We start from the raw sequence: 23,086 nt of genomic DNA on the forward strand, positions 1-23,086 counted from the left end.
AGTTCTCCTCCTGGTACTATATTACATGTAATTCACACCGGGACAGTAATGAGAAATACAGAAAATGAGTGGTATTGAAGGAGAGGGGGCACACATGGAAGTTACTAGAACATTTAAATAGAATACTACACCTAGATGTACTACTTTTATGTATTCTGTAAATGTCAGAATAGGAAATAACTTAGAATTTTGTAAAACACTAAATAGGAATAATTTGGAATATAGCCTTTCTAGGAAAAATTTATCAGATACTTAATGACATCTGGTTCTGTGCTAGATGAGGAGCTTGGCTGATGCTGTGTTAAAAGAGGACCATAGCAAAATCGTTTGTATATCAGAAAGATATGTTAAAAGAATTCACAGAAAATTTTATCTGGTTTTGGCATAACAAAGAAGAACTAATATACATGCCAAATGTTTTTAAATTCTTAAAATATTTTTCTTTTCCATAAATTAGGACATATTTCTATATATTTTAACTAATTTAAGTTACTTTTCACATCATAAAATATAAGAATATAATGGAAGGTTGCTGTGATTTCTGAGAAGTTATTAAAACAAAGCCTACCCCAAAGGAATGGATTCATTTATCAATTCTAGAAATGGAGTAATTTTTATCTTTTTTATCATTTTTATCTTTGAGTTTATTTCTTTTTCTATATTTCTAAGAAACAGAAATACATAACCTTGTATTTACAGAGTTCCTTTCTATTTGCTTTTTGGATATTTTTCTTAAAGCCTGAGAATAATTATTTAAACATATATATTTTTGAAAGGTTATCCCTACCTTTTATAGTTTGCAAGAAAATAAAAGAAAAGGTAAAACCCCCTGTACAAGTTCTGAACTTACTTATATGATCCACTTCAGAATGAAAAAAAAAAGAAAAACCCTTAATGCTGACTCTTACTAGGTTACTTTTTATATTGTAAATAATATTTTTGCTGAGTTTATAATGCTATCAGAAAAATACCTTTAATAATGATCAAATAAAAACAAAATCTTTTTTCTAAGCATAAATAAAAACCAGTAAGTTTGCCCGCTCGAAATAAAAACATTTTCCTAGATGTTCTATTAAAAATAAATTACTATATGGAATACTATGCAGCTGTTAGAAAGAATCAGGTCATGAAGTTTGCATATAAGTGGATCAGCATGGAAAGTATTATGCTAAGTGAAATGAGCCAGAAAGAGAGAGACAGACATAAGAAGATTGCACTCATCTGTGGACTATAGAATAACAGACTATAAGACTAACACCCAAGAATAGTAGAAATAAGTACCAGGAGGTTGTCTCCATGGCTTGGAGGCTGGTCTCTCATTCTGGGCAACTCAGAGAAGGGAACACCAAGTAAAATGTGATTGGAGGTCATGTGGGGGAAAGATGATGCGGGCCCAATATAGGCTAGAGACTGAGCACAATGGCCACTCAACACCTTTATTGCAAACCACAACACCTAATCAGAAAGAGAGAACAAAAGGGAATACCCTGCCATAGTGGCAGTGTGGGGTGGGGGGAGACGGGACTGGGGAGGGGGGAGAGGGATGTTGGGTTTACTGGTGGTGGAGAATGGGCACTGGTGAAGGGATGGGTTATCAAACTTTGTAAGGGAAAAACATGAGCACAAAAATGTATAAATCTGTAACTGTACCCTCACATTGACTCACTAATTAAAAATAAACTATTAAATTTAAAAAAATAAATTACTATAAAACTTCAAATAACTCACACAATTAAACCATTAGTTTCATATTCCTACCTCTGCACGTCTTTCTATCTTCAGATAGTTGGTACCCTGGGTGACAGGAACAAATGATCACACCATTTTCACTCTGACAGATGTGGGCACATCCATTCTCACCTGTGCAAGGGTTCACCTCTGAAAGAAATTAAAGTGATAATTTATAATTCATTTATTTTAGGAAGGTATACAGAATAGAAGAGTGGGGAAAAGGTAATGGGTTAACTGAGTTCATTGGTTTTCTCACAAACACAAAGCTGGTAGCAATTAAAGAAAGATTTTCCTCACTTTCAGATGGAGCTAACTCAGTGAAATTATTTTGTATCTTATAATCTTAACTACAAAATCTGAACAAATCAAAACATGGATAAAACCAAAGAAAAATTTAATTTAATTTTACTCCAAAATCTTCTGTTGATCAAAATCAGGATAAACAATAACTCCTCTATAAAACTTTGCAATTTTTTCTTTTCATCTTTCTTACTCCTTTGATCAGTAGAATGATCATTTGATAAACCTTTCATCTTTCATAGGTTCTCTCTACATTTGGGTAAATAACTATGCTGTGAAGAAAAGGGAGACTTGAGATTCGTGGGAGAGTCTTAGCTAGAACTGTATGAGATAAAATAAAGAAATTCAGGCCTCACTGGATTAAGCCAGCTGATCTTTATTCCCCCATCACTTCATCTTACTAGAATAAATCTTAGTTAAACTCTTGGGAAGTCTGAAGTAGTATGAAGTCACATGTTCTATCAGATGGAAGGGCTCAACAAATGAGCTTATTTGTCAAACTGATGAGCAGAAAGTTGCCTGTGATTGAACCCAGCAACCAATGATGTGATTGAGGACTATGTGAATGCAGCATTGTCTATATCACAGGTTTCTGGGTTCTACGGAATTTAACTGTGGTTTAAGTGGCAAGGGTATAACAGTGTTGAATTTTAAGATCTCAGGGAAAGGACGAATGGAGAGGTTACTGAGCCCACTTGAGAAATCGACGATTAACAGGATTTTGTGATTGTGATCCTGATCATAATACTAACAAAAGAAAATTTTCAGAAGTTGGTATAATTATCTTCCTGTAACCTTGACTAAGTACTATACATAAATACAGAGAACAAATCTCTGAATCTAGGCAAAGTATAAGGCACACAAGAAAGAATTAGAACAGTTGAAAATGAAAGGATTATCAAAGCACAGAGAGAGAAAGAGAGGGAGAGAGCAAGAAAGAGAGAGAGTGGAATAAGTTTTCATGAGGCAGAGTAGACAAATACTGCACACATGGATATTCATTAAATCTCAGAATGAAGTATGTACTAGATTCTTCTTAATAAAGCTTAAAAAAGCTTTTGACAGGATCAAAATAGAATGTAAGTAGCTTAGTGCCAATAAAAAACATACAATACTTTATGAAGGAGAAAAATAAGTGATAGAACTCAACAATGCAAAATTGGTAATGTTTAGCATACAATGAAAATAACCAAACATAAAAGAATAACAAAATAGTATCCATATTGAGGGAACATTTAATTTAATAAAATACTTTAGCAAATAATAAGGATAATAAAACCAGAAGATAAGAATGCTAAAATAACACTATTAATAAGTACAGTATAATATTTTTAAGTGCATAAATTTAATGAGACAAAATGTAAAATATTTTAGGGGGTTTAGAGAGAAAAGGGGGATATGAGGTAAAGGGTGGAGGAAATGAACATTCTGTTGTAAGGTTGATGTTGAAATGTTCAACCATGAAACCCTATCATTAACAGTATTGTAAACCATGGTGTCTAAAATTTTAATTTTTAAAAAATTATATATATATTTTTAAATTGGTTTATTTTTTTAATTAGTGAGTTTCAGTGAGGGTACAGTTACAGATTCAAACATTTCATGCTTGTTTTTCCCTCATGCAGTGTTCGGGAGCCCATCCCTCCTCCTGTGTTCATTCTCCACCACCAATGAACCCAGTATCCCTCCCACCCCCCAATCCCATCCTCCCCACCCCACCCTGCCTCTGTGGCAGGGCATTCCAATTTGTTCTCTCTCTCTCCTTTTGGGTGTTGTGGTCTGCAATAGGGGTATTGAGTGGCCATCATGTTCGGTCACTAGTCCACTTTCAGCGAGCATTTCCCTTACCATGCGGGATCTCCACTCACAATTTACTTGGTATTCCCTTCTCCATTTGGTATGACTTTCCCACAAAGTGTGAGGCCAACTTCCAAGCTATGGAGTCAACCTCCTGGTATTGTATACTACTATTCTTGGGTATTAGTCTCCTACTCTGTTATTTTATATTCCACAGATGAGTGCAATCCTTCTATGTCTGTCCCTCTCTTTCTGGCTCATTTCACTTAGCATGATAGGGTGGGAAAGGGGGGGTATACCCGGGATATTGGTGGTGGGGAATGTGCACTGGTGGAGGGATGGGTGTTTGATCATTGTGAGACTGTAACCCAAACATGAAAGCTTGCAACTATCTCACGGTGATTCAATAAAAAATATATATATATATATGGTGGTAATGGAGGCTGCATTCATTGTGGGTGGAATAATAAATTGGTTCAATCTCTAAGAAAAGATGGAGACCTTAGAGTATCCAAAGTGGAGCCAGAAAGAAAATATAAGGGTAAGGAAGTTGTCTTGGACATAACTGACCCCAGTTACAATCCTATGACATATCCCACAGAACTGCCAGGATTAATTCCTTAGCAGAGAGCCAGATATCAAAACACAAATCTGAAATATATATATATATACATATATATGTATCAAGCATGCATATGTATATATACACATGTATGCATATATATACATATGTATATATATGCATTGCGGCACTATTTGCAACAAGCAAGAACATCTGGTAACAGCCCAAGTGCCAAACAGATAAGTGGACAATGGAATTGTGGAATATATCACTGTATCACTGTCATCCCATTGATCATTTTATTTGCTCAAATATACACAATAAAAATCTAACATAAAATTCTACTATAAAGTAAAATTCAGCTATAAGAAGAAAAAAGGAATGCATTTTTCCTACACGTGGATATAACTAAAAAGGACCATGTTAAGCAAGATAAGTCAGAAGGAGAAAATCAATTATCAGGTTATTTAACTCATATTTGAAATATAAAGCAATAAACCAAGAGAATAAACAATGCCAGTAAAAACATCTTTAGACTCTGAAATGGAACTGAAGTTAACAAGCAGCGTGAGAAAGATGAAGTAAGGGAACTGTAGGGGGGGTAGAACCACAAAAGACCAAGGAACGAATACTGGTGGAGGGATATTGGCAAATCGTTATATATGTATATGTATATATCTACATGTATGCTTATATATGTATATATATTTGCCTAAATAATTAACATTCACAATATTAATTCCATGTTGAATAACAATATTAAAACAGAGCGATAGCACAGTGTATAGGGTGCTAGCCTTTCATATGGCTGACCGAGGTCCCCTCCCAGGCACCACACACAGTCCCCAAACCTCCACGAGTGATACTTCAGTGCAGAGACAGAAATGTGCCTTGAGCACAGTGAATATAGCCCCAGCCTGCTGTCAACAAAAAATTACTTTAAGAAAATAACATTAAAGTAATAAATTTATAAAGGTTGTTTTGAAAAGTGGATTATCTTGTCCACTTGTTTAAAATATAATGCTATATGTTTGTTAAAAGTAAAAGCACAAAAAGCATATGTATCAACCTATAACATGAATACATTAACAAAAAGAATGCAAGAATTTCTGCACTAATAGGAAATAAGTTAGACCCAGCATAAAGAAAATTATCACAGATAGTAATGAGTATTACAAAAAGGATCAATTTATAAATAACGAACATCTAATTTTGAAAACTTAAATTTAATGTGTAGATTTCTCAGAAGAAATGTAATCACATTTATTCTTCTGAAACGGAAATTAATAATCCTATAACCATGAAAACTTAATTTATGATTTTAACAGTCCCCTGTGAGAATCTTCATGCCCAGATGGTTTCATTTAATTCTATTTTTCAGTAAAAATTAACACTTTACTTTCTCAACAAATATTTCATAATATAGAAAGAACAATTTCAAAGTATATTATTAAACTAGAATTATTCTAACCACAATAATACACAAAAATACCGCCAAGTAAAACTAGTACTTCAGATTTATATTATCTCAATAAAATTTATATTCTTTTAAAATTATAGAATAAAATCCAGCAATACATACATATGCATATATCAATTATACAACATAAATGAATGTGTCTTACTGCTGTATGTAAGACACATATTAAATATTCAAGTGTAAATAAAATTTTCCATTTAGGGAAAAAATTTTAAAAGTCACTCAATTATATGTCCAAAGCAAAAATATGTATCAACACTCAATGCATATATATTGTTAAAATAATTTGAAAAAATACAATAATCAGAAATTATTTCAGCTTTATAAATATTGTACATAAGAAATTTGCAACTAGCATTATACATAATGGTAAAATACCAAATACTTTCACCTGAAGCTTGGGATGAAGGCAAGATTGCTTATCACTCTTATCACTTTATGCACATGGTGTTGTTCTATATAGTGAGGTTGTAGAGGAAAGATAAAAGGATTACAGATTGGTAAGAAAGAAATTAAGCTATTTATTTGCATGTAACATGATGATCCAACAATTCTAAAGAACTCCTAAAACATTAAAGTGAATCCAAAATATTATGGAACACAGATAGGTGTATAAATGTCAACTAGAGTTGAGTCTGAGCATAATTTTACTTCTCCCTACCAACTAAATAAGAGTTTTTCAGCATAGTAAATTCTAGGTTGAAAGTTTTTTTTTCCAGTTAGTAGTCAGAATATATCATTCTATATTATGGTACTTTAATAAACTTTTAAAAAGTTAAGTCAACTATATATCTATCAAGTAGTAATCCATTTTATATGTGTATGTTTTCTATGATGTTTTTAGTCAATGATTTCTTATTAGACAGTAGGAATTGTCTCTAAACCCTATCATTAACAGTATTAGAAAACATGATGCTTTAAATAAAATTTAAAATAGTCAACTATATTATCCATACTATTAATAAAAATCACAATGAAACAGTAGGTGATAACATTTAAATTAATTTTAAAAGGTAATACCATGTACACAGCAACATATTTAGAGGACTTGTATGTTGAAATCATAAACCACTGATAAAAATATATGATAAAACATAAAGTGTTTATAGATTAGAAAACACAATGTAACAAATATTCCCATGACACCAAAATTTAATGTTAAATATAAGACTGATGTCCTTTTAAACAAAATACAAGAATTTTAATCTAATGAGAGGCTCAGCAATGAATCCCAGAAGACAGCATCTTGTTGGAGATTTCTCTGGACCCCTGCCAAGCCAATTTCACCAGGGCACCTCTAATAGAGCAGATTTTCTCTCTCCACCTACTACAAATGAACCCCCTGCCCCTATGGCCACAAACTTCCAGAAGAAAAACTCACGTACATGGGACCAGGGACTGAAGACTCTAGGCCACATGATAGTGGAGATAGGCCACATCTTTCAGTCATCTCCCTGCCTCTTCAGAGTCCTGGCTGCCATGCCCACAAACTGTCTCTGGGTACCATTTAAAGAGCATCATGGCCTTGATCCAGAGACTCACAATGAATCTTGGGATAGATTAATTTGCTACAGAGATGTCTCTGGACCCCAATCATTTAGAATTTTAGAATTCCAGGAGTGTATGGCCAGTTTTGCTGCTGCACAACTTCCCATGATATTCATAAGCAATTTCACATATATTTGGATAAAACATAATTTCTACTAAATTTGTAATAATTTCTACTATATTAAACTTTCTAAAAGGGGTACTCAGCAGTGAAGAATTCTGGCTGGTGGGCTCCACAATGCTGGTGAAGACTCTGGACCCCAAACCGAGCCCATAACACCGGGGTGCCCCAGATGGAGAAGGTGCCCTTCTCCAGGCAGAATCCCTGCGACCATGAGCTTCTACAAACATGGCTCTGGTATGTGGGGACCAGGACTATTTCTCTAAAACACATGGGGGCACTGGAACTGGGCAGTTCCATCCTGGCCTCCAGCCCATCCCTGACCCCAGAAGCCTCACCCTCAACCCACCCCCGGCACCATCTGGCCACACTCAGCAGTGAAGAATCCTGGCCAGCAGACTCCACAATGCCAGAGAATGATCTGGACCCTAGACCGAGCTGATAACACCGGGTGCTCTAGAAGGAGCAGGTGCAGCCTCCCTGCCTTCTCCAGATGGAATCCCAGTGACCATGAGCTTCTACTAACATTGCTTCAGTATGTGGGGACCAGGACTATTTCTCCAAACCACATGGCTGTTTATGCAGCCTTGTGACCTTTCCTGATATACAAAAAATGTTCAGGAACAGTTTCTATGCCCCTGAATGGCCATGATCCCAGAGGCACACAACCCAATCTCAGAACACAGCAGCTGCTGGCAGAAATGCTCCTGGACTGTGAACTAAGCTACGGCCCCGTGCCACCCTGGGAGGGGAGGGTTTTTGTCCCTCGGCCTTTTCCCCTTTGTGGCAGCATGGCGACTGCCACCTTTCAGAGCCAATTAGACAGAGTTGTAGGAGCTTGCAGTGATCGGGTGTGCGGGAAATCTCTCGATGGAGGGGGGGAGAAATCGGCCCTGCTCCCCACCCAGACGAGATCCCAAGCAGCTGCACACGAATGGCTCCTCTGCTCCTGAACAGCCATGATCCCAGAGGCACACAAACCAATCTCGGAACGCAATAGCTGCTGGCAGAAATGCCTCTGGACTTAATTACTAAAATATCAGAATTCCAAAACCAGGCGGTCACTGTCAGATGATCTAATGATGCCTGGTCTGATTGTTGGGGAAAAATTCCAAATAATAATAGTGGGTTTTCTGTCGAAAATTGAATGTAATCAAAGTAAAAAGAGAGTAAAGTGAAAATCATCTGCCACGCAGGCATGCTGGGGGGTTATATGGGGGTACACTGAGGTTCTTGGTGGTGGAACATGTGCACTGGTGAAGGGATGGGTGTTTGATTATTGTATGACTGAGACTTCAGCCTGAAAGCTTTGTAACTGTTCTCACTGTGATTCAATTAAAAAAATTCTAGAAGAATTAACTCATACCCTGATATACTTTTTATTTCTAAAATCTACACGGAGTATTACTCATAAACCATATTGATGAAGAGGATATAGGAAGAAGACAACAAAGTTCATTAAAAGCAAATAACACAGAAGAAAAAATAAAAAACAGTTTTTTGCATTGATCTGTCACTACTACAAAATCTAATGTTACCTTAAATAAAACTCAATGGATGCATGGCAGCAGAACAGTGAATAGGACCATAAGCCTGTCTTCCTGGAACATTTAATCTAGTGAGTGATACAGATAGTATATGGGCAAATTATAGAAAAACATATTCAACATACCCGAGTGAGTTCCGTGAAGGAAGTAAAAAAGAATGATGTGATAAACAGTAGTAACTAGAGAAGAGGCTGACTGAAATAAGTATTTCAGTCAGAGATCTTGCAAGACACATGTTTTCACAGAATATTTAACCTGTTTGATTAGTCATGTGGTCTATGGTATCAGTTCTGGAATTAGACTTCAACTGTAAACCACTAGTAGTGATTAGTGAAGAAAAAATCAAAAGAAAAATTTTTAGGTCTGCCCGTTTTCGGTTTGGTAATACCTTTTACTGTTTGTTAAACATTGTTAAAGTTAGTGTACTTATTTTTTTTTAGATTGGTAGACCTGAGCAAACCAGGATAAAACTGTTCATTGACTTATAACTTTAAATCCCTCATTATATTGCATATGAATACTTAAGGCATTTAAAATTCAAAAGAAATTGTTGATTCTTTTTCACTTCCTGTATAACAGAAAATACAAACAAGAGTTAACTTGGATACCTGAGTTGGCATGTATTTCACTATATACATTATTCTAAAGCATTTCTCAAAAGTAAATTTTGTGGTTGTAACCCAAACATGAAAGCTTGTAACTATCTGACGGTGATTCAATTAAAAAAAAAACCAACAAAAAGTAAATTGCAACTTGGGTTGTTTCTAAATTCTGGCTGTTGTGAATAGTGCCGCAATGAACATAGGAGAGCAGGTTGCTTTTCTGCATTGTGCTTTGGGTCATTAGGATATATTCCCAGGATCAATATTGCTTAATTGTATTGAAGTTTTTCGAGGAATATTCACATTGTTTTCCAGGAAGACTGAACCAATTGTCATTCCCACCAGCAGTGACTTCTCTGCATTCACGCCACCACTGGTTTTTCTTTTTGCACCAGTCACTGAGACATGAGATGATATTTCATTGAAACTATGGTACATCTACATAATGGAACTGTATGCAACTGTTAAGAAAAACAAAGTCATGAAATTTGTTTATACATAATTGGACAAGGACAGTATCTCTTGCTGAGTGGAGTAAGTCAGAGGGAGAGGGACAGACATAAAATGATCGTACTCACTTACAGAATATATATATAAAATCATAGTAAGTGAATAATACCTAAAGACAATAGAAACAAGGTCTATGGTAGGAAGTTTGCTGCAAAGCAGTTTTGGGAAGAACACAGTTAGGACAAAGAAGGGACCACTATGACAATGATGGTTGGAAATGATCACTCTAGACAAAAACTGAGTGCTAAAAAGAGGTAAAGTGATGCGGATGATACCCTTCCAGTAACTGTATTATAAAACAGTGCTGAAAAGAAAAAATAATAGAAGAGAGATTATGTATGAATATGTGTGTATGTGAGAGAGACAGAGTGACAGACAGAGACAGACAGGCAGAGAGTTTGACATAGAGGCAGAGTGCAGGGCCAGGGCAGGAGGGAGTAAGTAGTCAAGAGGAAAACTGGGGACATGAAACTCAATCACAAGAAACTTTGTAACTGTATATTTATTGTGATTCAGTAAAAAATTAAAAGTTAAAAAATAGACTGCAACTTGACTTCAGTATGTTCAAACACTTGGAAATCACTGTAAGCACGTAGGTATTAGTCACAAATTTCAAAGATGCTTAAGTAAAAAGGCTAATAAAATAAAGTTTTATGTAAGTTTTTAACAACAATGTGATATAGTTGTAAGATTTCAAATGTAACTTTCATTAGAGTATTTATCCCACTGAGAATCTCTTGCCTTCGCCACTGGCTGTCTTCCCTGGGGCCCCTCGGAGGGGGTGGGATCCAGCTTCCCTCCCCATTCCGAGCAGAGCTCCCAAGGCTGAAGACCTCCTGAGCCTAGCCACAGCCATGCTCAAGGCCCCTCTCCACACGTTCGGACAAGCCTCACACATGAAGGTACCGGCAGAGGAACTCAGGTGTGTCGGACCCGGGGCTGAGACCTCCAAGCCTGCTTGGATCGGGACTGGGCCTCTCCCTCCCAGATTTCCCATTTTCCAGTAGCTAGGTGGTCACACCCAGGGACTACCTCCGGTGACGTGTAATCCCACCAATGACCAACATCCATAGACTTAAAACCAAGCTCCTGGAAGAGAGCGATGCAGAGAGTCTCTTGCCTGTGCACCTGGCTGTCTTCCCCAGGGCCCCTCGGAGGGGATGGGCTCCAGCTTCCCTTCCCCACCCGAGCAGAGCTCCTGAGGACGAAGAACTCCAGAACCTAGCCACAGCCAGGCTCAAGGCCCCTCTCCACATGTTCAGAGGCGCCTCACACATGAGACCACCAAGCCTGCTTGGATTGGGACTGAGCCTCTTCCGCCCAGATCCCCCATTTTCCAGTAGCTAGACAATCACACCCAGGGACTACCCCGTGTAATCCCACCAATGGCCAGCATCCAGAGATTTAAAACCAAGCTCTCAGAAGCACAGCTGCTTCACAGTCAAGCGACATCTAATAGCCTACTTCTCCCTCTGGGAGCTCCGAGATTTTCCTGCCCACCTGGGAGAACCTCGCAAACTCCCCATGGTGTATTCATATGCCAAAACCAGTAATAATGCTGGGTCTCATCATTGGGAAGGACGAGTAAAGAGAGGCTGCAAAAATCTCAGGGCTAGGATGAATGGAGACGTTACTGAGACTGCTTTAGAAATTTGATAATCAGTGGGATGATGATAATGATGATGATGATGATGATTTATCCCACTGAATCTCTATCATATGCTTTTTCTTTCCAAAGGATATACTGCATTAAAACAAAATAGTTTATTTGTGAAATTAAACATAAATCTACCTGAAAGTTATATAAACACATTTAACAACTGAAATTTTGTTTTTATTTTTTTTTCTTTGCAGAAGATTAGGCAGAAGCTCCACAAGTGATCGTGGGAGTTCAAGAACTACACCTTCCTGTGCCCAGGAGGCTGAGCTCAGAAGTAAAGTTTGGGTCTTACACATGCAAGGCTTGTGCTCCAGTGCTTAGAGTTATTCTCCTAATCACAAACACCTCTGAATTTTTAAGGAAACTGTTCTTTTATGTCTCTATACTATATAATGTTCATGGAGGTAAATAAACATTATTTTATTATGATCAGTGGCATAAATTTCAAGCTAAAGCTTAGGATTTGTTTTCTCCCTGAAAGTTGCTCTATTTTACTTCCTTAAATTTTCCAATGACCATATTTTGGGTAATTAAAGAGAGAAGGATTGAAGATATAAAGAAAATATATATGTCTGTGTTTGGCATAACTACTTCTGAACTCACTTACATAATACTTTCCTAAATAGCATTCTTACACACATACAAATGTTTGTAACCACCAGGCTTATCTCCATAGGACTCAGAGTATTTGCATGATAGTCGTGATTTCACCTCTCTCTAGATTCTTGCTTTTTAGCTCTCAAAGATGTTTGAAAGTCAGTAATTAATTCTTTTTGTGATTTTGAGATATCCACATTAAATGAAATGCCCTTACAGCTAACATCGCATATATTTCTAGTAATCCCAGTAATATTATTTATTAAATGTTGATATTTTAATTTATAATGGGTTTTTAGTGTAGAAACCCTATTAATGTAGAGATTTTCTATGACCTTAGACATTTTCTCAATTCTTTTTTTTTAATTTATTTTATTGAATCACCAAGTGGAAAGTTACAAAGTTCTCAGGCTTATATCTCAGTTATACAATGCTCAAACACCCATCCCTTCACCAGTGCCCATATTCCACCACCAATAAAAACAAAAACAAACAAAAAGAAAAACAAAAAAACCCAGTATATATCCCACCCCTCACCCCCAACCCCCCCCCCTGTGCGTGACTGATAATTTCACTTCTTTTTCTCTTTACCTTGATTACATTCCAGATTTCAACACACAACTCACTATTGTTGTTGGAGTTTCAAAACAGACTCACTATTTTTGTTGGAATTTATCCCCCAAGAATACAGCTCTATTGACAAGGAAATATTCGATAATAAGTTTTCCACTGATGAGAATGAAGAGATAAAAAGTCGTGCGGCCACGGTAGTGGCTGCGCGGTTTACAATTTCTGTATTATAGTAATTAAGTCCACGGAGATTTAAGTTGGAAAATGAATCATTTCCCTTCCTGGAACAGCATGTAGCAAAAGCTTAGTTCACAGTCTCCATACGTGGTTGCAAGCACTTGCTGGAACCCCAAATCCTAAAGCTGTCTCTGGTTCCTGCTCATTCCACATGCACTGGCTGTGCAAAGGCATGGCCACCTGGGTCGAAACGGCCGGAGCTGAGCTCCGGCCCGGGCTGAGACTGCCCCGGTATCCCGTAGCTGTTTCAAGTTCAGAGCACTTTTTTTTTCTGTGCCAAAAGTTCATACCTGCTCAAAGGACCCACAAAATGTCGGACACCACACCTTCTCCCGGAGGGGAGAGAGACCAAGAAGGAAGGATATTTCCTCCGTTAGCCGGCGTGGGGCAAAAGCTTAGTTTACAGTCTCCATACATGGTTGCAAGCACTTGTTGGAACCCCAAATCCTAAAGCTGTCTCTGGTTTCTGCTCGTTCCACATCCACCGGCTGTGCAAAGGCATGGCCACCCGGGTTGAAACTCGGCCGGAGCCGAGCTCCATTTTCTCAATTCTTAACCTGACTTCAAAACTCAACACAGATGTAATCTCACCTTAAATGTCTTTTCTGAACCTATTTTTACTAGCTTAGAGGCTATTCATTGCAATCCTATAATTTTAAATACATATTTCTATGACTGTGCTGTCACACTAGTCATCCTTTGTTTTTACATCAAAGAACTCTTTATTTTCAACCCCAGTTCCAGAAATATAATAGGAATCAGAAAATGTCACTTGCAGGATAAAAATGAGGGGCAATGCAACGTGAGAATATGGTGAGTGAGGTAAGTAAATTTGTTATCAGGTAAAATATCAAAATGGCTATTTCAAACCGAGAAGAAATAAATCCTGGAAGCAAAAATGAGATAAAACAATCATTTGGTAATGCTCTTTTAAGAGATGGGAAACCCTCAAACCTTTAACTTTCCTTTTAAGTTTGCTCATTACTAACATTATTCCTTTTATACACTCACTATGCTGTTCAAGTCCCTCAGAGAGTCAAGACTTATTTCCAGCACAGAATTATGGATCCTTTTCATCTAACTCCTACATAAAATGCAAGAAATCTATTTAGTTCATGGAGAGAACTGCAGCTGCTGTTGGAGCTTCTACATGCTTAATGAACTGCATGTTCACTTTAAAGGCTAATCCGAACCGACTGGAGTTAGGGCCATTATCGGGCTTACAAGGGTGCTCAAACATGAAATACTCACTAAGAATCTAACATATTCATAATTGAAGGCATCTCAATTTATGGACAGTAAGATTGTACTCATCAAAGCACAATATAAGACTTTGTATTGACTGAATGGAGAAAGTGCCCATATCTTCCTAAACTACAATAGTTCAGTCTGTCAATTTGGCAGTTCCTGGGTTGCAAATTGTGGACACTCTTGCTTAACATTCATGTCTGGTTCACATCCCAGCAGTGGTAGTTCACCATCTACAATCATGTTTCCTAACGGCAGTCCAGCCCAGCTGGAGAACTAATTTCCAACACAATTGCAGCCCGCTCTGACAAGAGGTCTAGTAGTCAAATGCCACGTTTTCCGAGGCACTTGGAGAATATCTTGCATTGTGAAGCATCAGTAGTTACAATAAGTAAACTAATAGACAGAACTAATTTTTTTTAAGTGTATGGCTAAAAGAGTTTCATTTCTTATATTTGATATACTAATTATTGCCTAGAATATTCATATTGCCGTTTAGATTAAATTTATAAATTTATAAAAATTTTAAATTTATAAAAATACCATACAGAAATTATAAAAAATAGATGATTGAGATACTGGTAAAACCACTGTAATCTTGAGATAATAGGTGGGAATCTTATGTCTCTTATATGTAAAAAAACATAAGAACAGCTATTCATAGGGTTGTTGTGAATGCTAAGTAAAATTGTATGGGGAGCAAATAATACAGCATTTGGAATATGTATAGCTAAATAATACTGTTTTATTTTCATAAATACAGTAAAATATAAATTAAAATAGATAAAAGAGTTATAAGATAGCATCGGAGAGATTTTAGTATTAAAGAGACTTCTACATGCTATGAATGCATGAATATATAATATATTTAGACTTGTGCATAGCTAAATGTTACCAGAATTGAGAAAAAATTCAAAACCCTTTTGCTGAGGATTAAAGAAACCAGATAACAGAAAAACTTAACTAAATCCCTAATATGTGTAAGACACAGAAAGAGAGAGAGAATGAGGAAGGTAAATAAGGTAAGCTCCATCCCCCATTTTAAAGGAACTTGGACCATGTGAAAAGATGGACAAGTAGGCAAACATGTTGAAACATCTCAAAGGGATCAAATATTAGAGAAAATTCAATACTGGGAAAGAAGACAATCTCAATATATAATTTTTAAGAATTTCTAGAAAATTTAAACCAAATTAAAATCAAACTGAGCCAACCATTGAGGAGTTGAGAGTCAACAGAAAAAAAACGCTAACATTTTTGAGTATTCCCCCTTATACTAAACTTAGTTTTGTACATTCTCATGTATTTTATTCAATATGTTTCGGGAACAGCTGTAATAATATTCATATAACCTTAGCAACAAATAAGGTGGGTACAGTTTGTATCTCTATTTTATAGATAAGGGAAATGAAGCACATAATCCATTCATAGTTCCAAAGCTAAAAAGGTGAGAGAACTTGATTTTGTGGAAAGAGGGTTTCAAACTTAAGCAGGCTAAGTTCAGACTCTGTTTCTTAATTTCTGCCTGATATTGGAGAAGGCTGAGTTCTCTTGCAAAAGCAAGAGAAAGAGGATGTTTACAAAGAAAGGTTATAAATAGGAGTGTCTTCAGCTTAAAAAGGTTTCATGAAATAATCAGTAAAGAAATAAAATTATTATCAGGAAAAATTATGGATAAAGGGAAAAACTAAAGCTGGAATGGGACCTTGCTTCTTGTTGAAGGGACAAATGATAATAAAAAAATTGAAGTTCACAGTAATAGATCCCTCAGCTCAGAGAGAGAGCAGAGAATTGGCCAGGTACTTCCCCAGAAAAATTGCACTGGGAAGCTACACGGGGTTAGAACATAGAATGGTGTCATTGATGGGTACTGTTTGTGTAGAAGTAGTATTACAACCCTGCAGTAAAAAATTATAACTTTTCTCAACTTTTGATTTCTAACAGTTATTTTGAGTAAGGCTACACATTAAATTTTGTGCATATGTTTTCTAATTCAATCTTTATATCATGATTAAAACCTCATGACATATGTACTATTACAACGATCAAATCACAGATGAAAAACAGAGCATATATATATTTACATATATATATATATATGTGCAAACTACTGAGAGAATCCCGCCCACATGGCAGAGCCTGGCAAGCTATCCGTGGCGTGCTAAATATGCCAAAACCAGTAACAATTACTGTCCTCATTCCCCTGATCCTGAAAGAGCCCCCAATATGCCATCGTGCTACACTAGCACAAGACTGGGACAAATGAAGACATTATTGGCGCCCACTCAAGCAAATCTATGAACAATGAGATGATAGTGATACAGTGATATATGGCTAAATCACTGTTAATGTATGAGGGGATGGGACCCCATAACTTATACTGATAGGTCTTATTGCATTTCTAGTCTCTAATAATTTGACATTATCAAAGAGGAAAATATTTTGATAAATTTTATAATAGGTAGAGAAAATAGATTGGAAAAGGCAGTGGTAATTGGAGATTAATTATTTGAAACACTATGTGTATAGGGTCAATCTCAATAATCCATTGTAAAGCCTCATTTCAGTGTTGTCCACAAATTTTTTAGTGATTTTTTGATTAAATGTTTGAAGTAAGAGATGTATGAGAATAGTCTGGATAAAATTAGTCTTATCAGAAGTGAGATGAACAATGAAAAATTAATTACTTAGCCCTACTAAAATGTAAAAATTGTTTCATGAAAGTGCTTCTTTTAATGATACAGGAAGGATGCTGAAATAGTATTTTATAATTTTGGATACTAGATTTTTACATACAAGTAAGATTTCTAAGTATGTAAGATTTTTTTGTTTGTTTTTGCTTTTTGGGTCGCACCGGCAATGCACAGGGGTTACCTCCTGGCTTTGCACTCAGGAATTACTCCTGGTGGTGCTCAGTGGACCATATGGGATGCTGGGAATCGAACCTGGGTCGGCCCCATGCAAGGCAAACGCCCTACTTGCTGTGCTATTGCTCCAGCCCCAGTATGTAAGATTTTTAAGCACATAAGAAAAGTAAGATTTTTTTAAGATACTGGACATGTGCTTTTGCATTTTGTTTGGAGATACAAAAATTTTAAGCTGTTTTTAAAGTGTGGTTGTTGCAATGCTTTCTGTCAGCAGTTTTCATATAGAAAAGTATTTCTAGACATATCAATATTGAAAAAGGCCCACTGTGAGCGCTGTTAAAGCAATGGTAAATATAATTCTTTATGTATTTGCATAAGGTATAATAGGTCAATGAGGAACAAAGGTCCCTAATTTTCCAATATGTCATCTTTTCAACTTCCACATAATCTCTCAAATTATCAACAAATTCAGATGAACATTCTTGTGTCAAATGTCACAGAAATAGGAAATCCAGTACACTTTTCAGATCTAAACCAGTCAGTGACTTCTTACTGTCAATCCATTTGATGTTTTAGAAAGGCATTTGCATTTTAAAATAGTTTTGTCAAATTTTAATTTAAATAAATCATCTTTCAAACCTCCCAGATACTTTGTAACCCTAAGGTCAGAATAGAATTATTATACTTGCTTCTCATAATATACATAGTGGTGATGTGATTTTCTGGAGATCAAAAAGAAATGGGAAATAAATGGGAATTTAATGTTTTATTGCATCCAGGTGTCAGTCTGTTTATTAGACTGGAATGCCTTAATTTTAAAATTTGGATAAAAATTTGATATAATAAATAATAAAACACCTTTGAAAAATTTCAACTACTGGAATTTATTTTAAGAGAATTATCATGGATTTCACACAGACCAGTTTGTTTGTGGCTGAGAGAGACACTGTCACTGTCACTGTCATCCCGTTGCTCATCGATTGTTGGAACGGGCACCAGTAACATCTCTCATTGTGAGACTTATTTGTTACTGTTTCTGGCATATCCAATATGCCACGGGTAGCTTGCCAGGCTCTGCCTTGTGGACGCAATACTCTAGTAGCTTGCCAGTCTCTCCGAGAAGGGCAGAAGAATCGAACATGGATTGGCCGCATGAAAGGCGAATGCCCTACCACTGTGCTATCGCTCCAGCCCAGCATGCTATAATCCATGATTGCTACAATCATGGATTATAGCAATTATTTATCTATATAAAATATTTAAAATGATGAAAAAGCATAAATCCAAGTATTCAACACTGGAAAATTGGTATAGGGCAATTATACAGATTCTAGAGCTCTAACCCATCCTGTTTCTTATACTATCATCTTATAAAATATTTGACAAATTATTCAACCTCTATTATGGTCCGTTTTAGTTTTTGGAAAGTGAGGATGAGAGATATGTCTCCATGACTGTTAATAGATAACACATATACATTTACATTTTCTGTTATAGATAGCACATATACATTTACATTTTAGGAATCACTACACACAGATATTACTAAATAAATGTATGATGTTCTTGTAGTGTACTCATTTAAAAATATATAGTAAAAGATTATGATATAAAATAATGTTTTAAACTAATTTAATATCATAAATAATATATAAAAGAATATAACACTATTGTGATAAATATGATTATAGCTATGGAAAATATATATTGTGTTAAAATTATTAGTTGTATGCAGTGCTTTGAAAGTTACATTATTTTCATTTTGTTTTATAATTTATATTCCCTAGTTTTTCTTTAGTCGACATTGCTTTATATAGAAAGTACACAGCCATAAAAATAAAACTAATTGCATTAATTATTGATCTATGATAACTAAAAAGACTTCAATACAAGTTGTTTATATCAGTATTATACATATCTGTTATTCCTGAGGCAAGAGGTAATAATGGCAGAAAAAATACCTCTGAAAGAGGGAAAGTTGGAGGGATACTTAAAATATTCAATATAATGTAACAGAATTTGTGGTTGATGAAAATAAAACTAGATGTCTTCTGAAATATTTAATTTCAACAGTGAGATCATTACTTTAGAAGTTATCTAGTGTTCCAAAGATAGAGCAATTTTTGGACATCAGGTTGATTCCAAATCTTAGCTACTATAGTGAGTACTGTAATGAATAATAGTGTGCATATGTCCTTTTGAATGAATGTTTTTCTGTACAGAGGGTAGAAAAGTGTAATTCAGGGTCATAGGGCAGCTCACTTTTTAAGTTTAATGAGAACTCGCTATACTATTTTTCATAGGGGTTGAACCAGACATTTCCACCAGCAGTGGAAGTATAAGTTCCTTTTATACTGCATCCCCGCCAAAACAGATTATTTATTCCCAATATTTTTTATATTTGCTATTAACACTATCTCATTGTTGTCTTAATTTGGAAAATTAAGGGGAAAACTTATAGTCCTGCAAACATTTTTCAAGAAGGACAAAAGGGTCCATAAACAACCTGACTTCACAGCTCAAGATCTTGGAAAAGGACCACACAAGGAGCCCAGACCCGGCAGAAGGAAAGAAATAATAAAACTTAGAGCAGAAATTAATGACATAGAAACCCAAAGAACAATCTTAAAGTTCAAAGAAAAGATCTTTGAGAAAATAAACAAGATTGATAAACTACTAGCAAGACTCAAAAAGAAAGAGAGAGAGACAAAACTAATCATCTGAAAGAGAAATGAAAAAGGGGACTTCACAAGAGAAACCAAAGAAATTCAAAAGATCATTAGATATGACTTTGAAAGTCTCTGCCACAAAACAAGAGAACCTAGAAGTAATAGATAAATTCCTGGATTCCTATAACCTCCCAAGGCTGAACCAAGAAGATTCGGAATACCTGAATAGACCTATTATTGTCAAGGAAATTGAAACTGTGATCAAAAGTCTTCCCAAAAACGAAAGCCCAGGTCAGATGGATTCACTAGCAAATTCTTCTAAACATTTATAGAGGACCCATTGCCAGTTCTTTCAAGATTTTCCAGGGAATTGAAGAAACATAAACACTCCCAGTTTCTATGTGGCACATATCACATGTTAATGATGAAAACTCCCACCAAAATGGGTATTGAAGAAACTTTCCTCAATATAGTCAAAGCTACCTGCCAAAAGCCTATGGCAAGCATTATCCTCAATGCGGAAAAACTAAGAGCTTTCCTTCTAAGATCAGGAAAAAGACAAGAATGCCCATTCTCATCACCTCTGTTCAATATAGTACTGGAAGTACTTGCAATAGCTGTTAGACAAGAAAAACATATTAAGGGCATCTAGATAGCAAAGGAATAAATCAAGATCTCACTATTTGCAGATGATATGATACTATAGAGAGCCCTAAAGCTTCTACTAAGAAGCTCCTAGAAACACTACACTTGTATAGTAAAGTCGCAGGCTGCAAAATAAATACCCCAAAGTTCATAGCTTTCCTATTTGTAAATAATGAGAGAGAAGAAAGTTTATATATATATATATATATATATATATATATATATATATATATACATATATATATGCAATCCCATTCACAACCATGCATCAGAAAATCAAATAACTCAGAATAGCTTAACTAAGGAGGTAAAGGACCTGTACAAAGAAAACTACAATATGCTACTTCACGGAAAAAAAAGAGTACACGAGGAAATGGAAACATCCCCTCATGGATTGGGAGAATTAACATTCTCAAAATGGCAATACTCCCCCAAACATTATAACGATTCAATGTGATCCCTATAAGGATACCCATGAAATTCTTCAAAGATATGGATAAAACACTCCTGAAATTCATATGGAACAACAAATCCGCACGAATAGCTAAAGAAATTCTTGGGAAAAAGATGATGGAAAGCATCACTTTCCCCAACTCAAACTCTACTACAAAGTGGTAATAATTAAAGCAGCATGGTACTTGAACAAAGGCAGAGCCACAGACCACTGGAACAGTGTTGAATATTCTTACACACACCCTCAAATATATGATCATCTAATTTTTGATAAGGAAGCAAGAAACATGAAGTAGAGCAAGGAAAGCCTCTTTAATAAATGGTGCTGGCTAAACTGGACAGCTACATGCCACTGTCACTGTCACTGTCATCCCATTGCTCATCGATTTGCTCAAGCGGGCACAGTAATGTCTCCATTGTGAGACTTCTTGTTACTGTTTTTGGCATATCAAATACGCCACGGGCAGCTTGCCGGGCTCTGTTGGGTGGGTGAGATACTCTCGGTAGCTTGTCCGGCTCTCCAAGAGGGGCAGAGAAATCGAACCTGGGTCGGCTGCACACAAGGCGGCTATATGCAAAAAAAAAAAAAAAAAAAAGGCTCAGACCTCTAAACCTAACACCATGCACAAAAGTCAGATCAAAATGGATTAAAACCTCAACATCAGACCAGAATCTATAAGGTACATTGAAGAAAAGGTCATCAAAACCCTCCAGGACACTGAAGGTTAAGGAATCTTCAAAGATGAAATGCCACTCACTAAGCAAGTGGAAACAGAAAAAAAAATATCTTAAACTAAGAATCCTCTGTACCCCAAGAGAAACAATGGCCAGAATACAAAGACAGTCTGCAGAATGGGAAAGGATATTCACCCAATACCCATCTGATAAGGGGTTAATATCAAGGATATATAAGATACTGGATGAACTCTACAAGAAGAAAACATCCTATCCCATCAGAAAATGGGGCAATGTATTGAACAGAAACTTTCTCAAAGAAGAAATTAAAATGGCAAAAAGACACATGAAAAAAACCTCTTCATCACTAATCATCGGGGAGATGCAGATCAAAACAATGAGATATCATCTCACACCACAGAGACTGGTATATATCCAAAAGAACAAAAGGTGTTGGCATGGATGTGAGGAGAAGGGAACTCTCCTTCACACTGGTGGGAATGCCGACTGGTTCAGTTCTTTTGGAAAACAGTATGGGAGGTACTCAAAAAATTTGAAATTGAACTCCCATTTGACTCAGCAATACCACTTCTGGGAATATATCCCAGAGATAAAAAAAAAAAGTACGGTAGAAATGATATTTGTACTTGTATGCTTATTGCAGCACTATTTACAATAGCCAGAATCTGGAAAAAACCCAAGTGCCCAAGAACAGACGACTGGTTAAAGAAACTTTTGTACACCTACACAATGAATACTATGCAGCTTTTAGAAAAGATGAAGTCATGAAATTTGCTTATAAGTGGATTGACTTGGAGAGTATCATGCTAAGTGAAATGAGCCAAAGAGATAGGGATAAACATAGAATGACTGCAATCATTTGTGAAATATAAAGTAACATATTGGGAGACTAATATCCAAGGATAGGTAAAGATAAGGGCCAGGAGGCTTGCTCCATGGAAGCTGGCCTCACATGCTGGGAGAAAAGACAGCTGAGATAGAAATGGAACCACCAAGTTAATGATGCTTGAAAGGCTCGCTAATGATGGGAGATGTGTGCCGAAAGTAGACTATGGACTGAACATAGTGACCACTTAGTACCCGTATAGCAAACCATAGCTGCCAAAAGGAGAGAGAGAGAAAAAGAGAATGCGCCTGCCACAGAAGCAGGGGTAGGGGGGGTTATGGGGTGGGGGAGTAGAGGTGAAGGGGGGAGGGGACATGGACACGGGGAAGTGTTGGGAGGGATACTGGGAACATTGGTCGT

The 23,086-nt window shown here is 36.3% G+C and overlaps 1 protein-coding gene across 1 annotated transcript in view; it reads right to left on the bottom strand.

The window, feature by feature from the left end:
- Positions 1 to 23,086, bottom strand: part of LOC101558722 (multiple epidermal growth factor-like domains protein 6) — a 525,059-nt gene that overhangs the window by 195,117 nt on the left and 306,856 nt on the right. Inside the window, exon 5 of the mRNA XM_055124801.1 lies at positions 1,759 to 1,878. Coding sequence (XP_054980776.1) covers positions 1,759 to 1,878 — 120 coding nt within the window. The remainder of the gene's footprint in view (positions 1 to 1,758; positions 1,879 to 23,086) is intronic.

This window comes from Sorex araneus, chromosome 2 (assembly GCF_027595985.1).
Source record: "Sorex araneus isolate mSorAra2 chromosome 2, mSorAra2.pri, whole genome shotgun sequence".
In the NCBI taxonomy this organism is placed as follows: domain Eukaryota; kingdom Metazoa; phylum Chordata; class Mammalia; order Eulipotyphla; family Soricidae; genus Sorex; species Sorex araneus.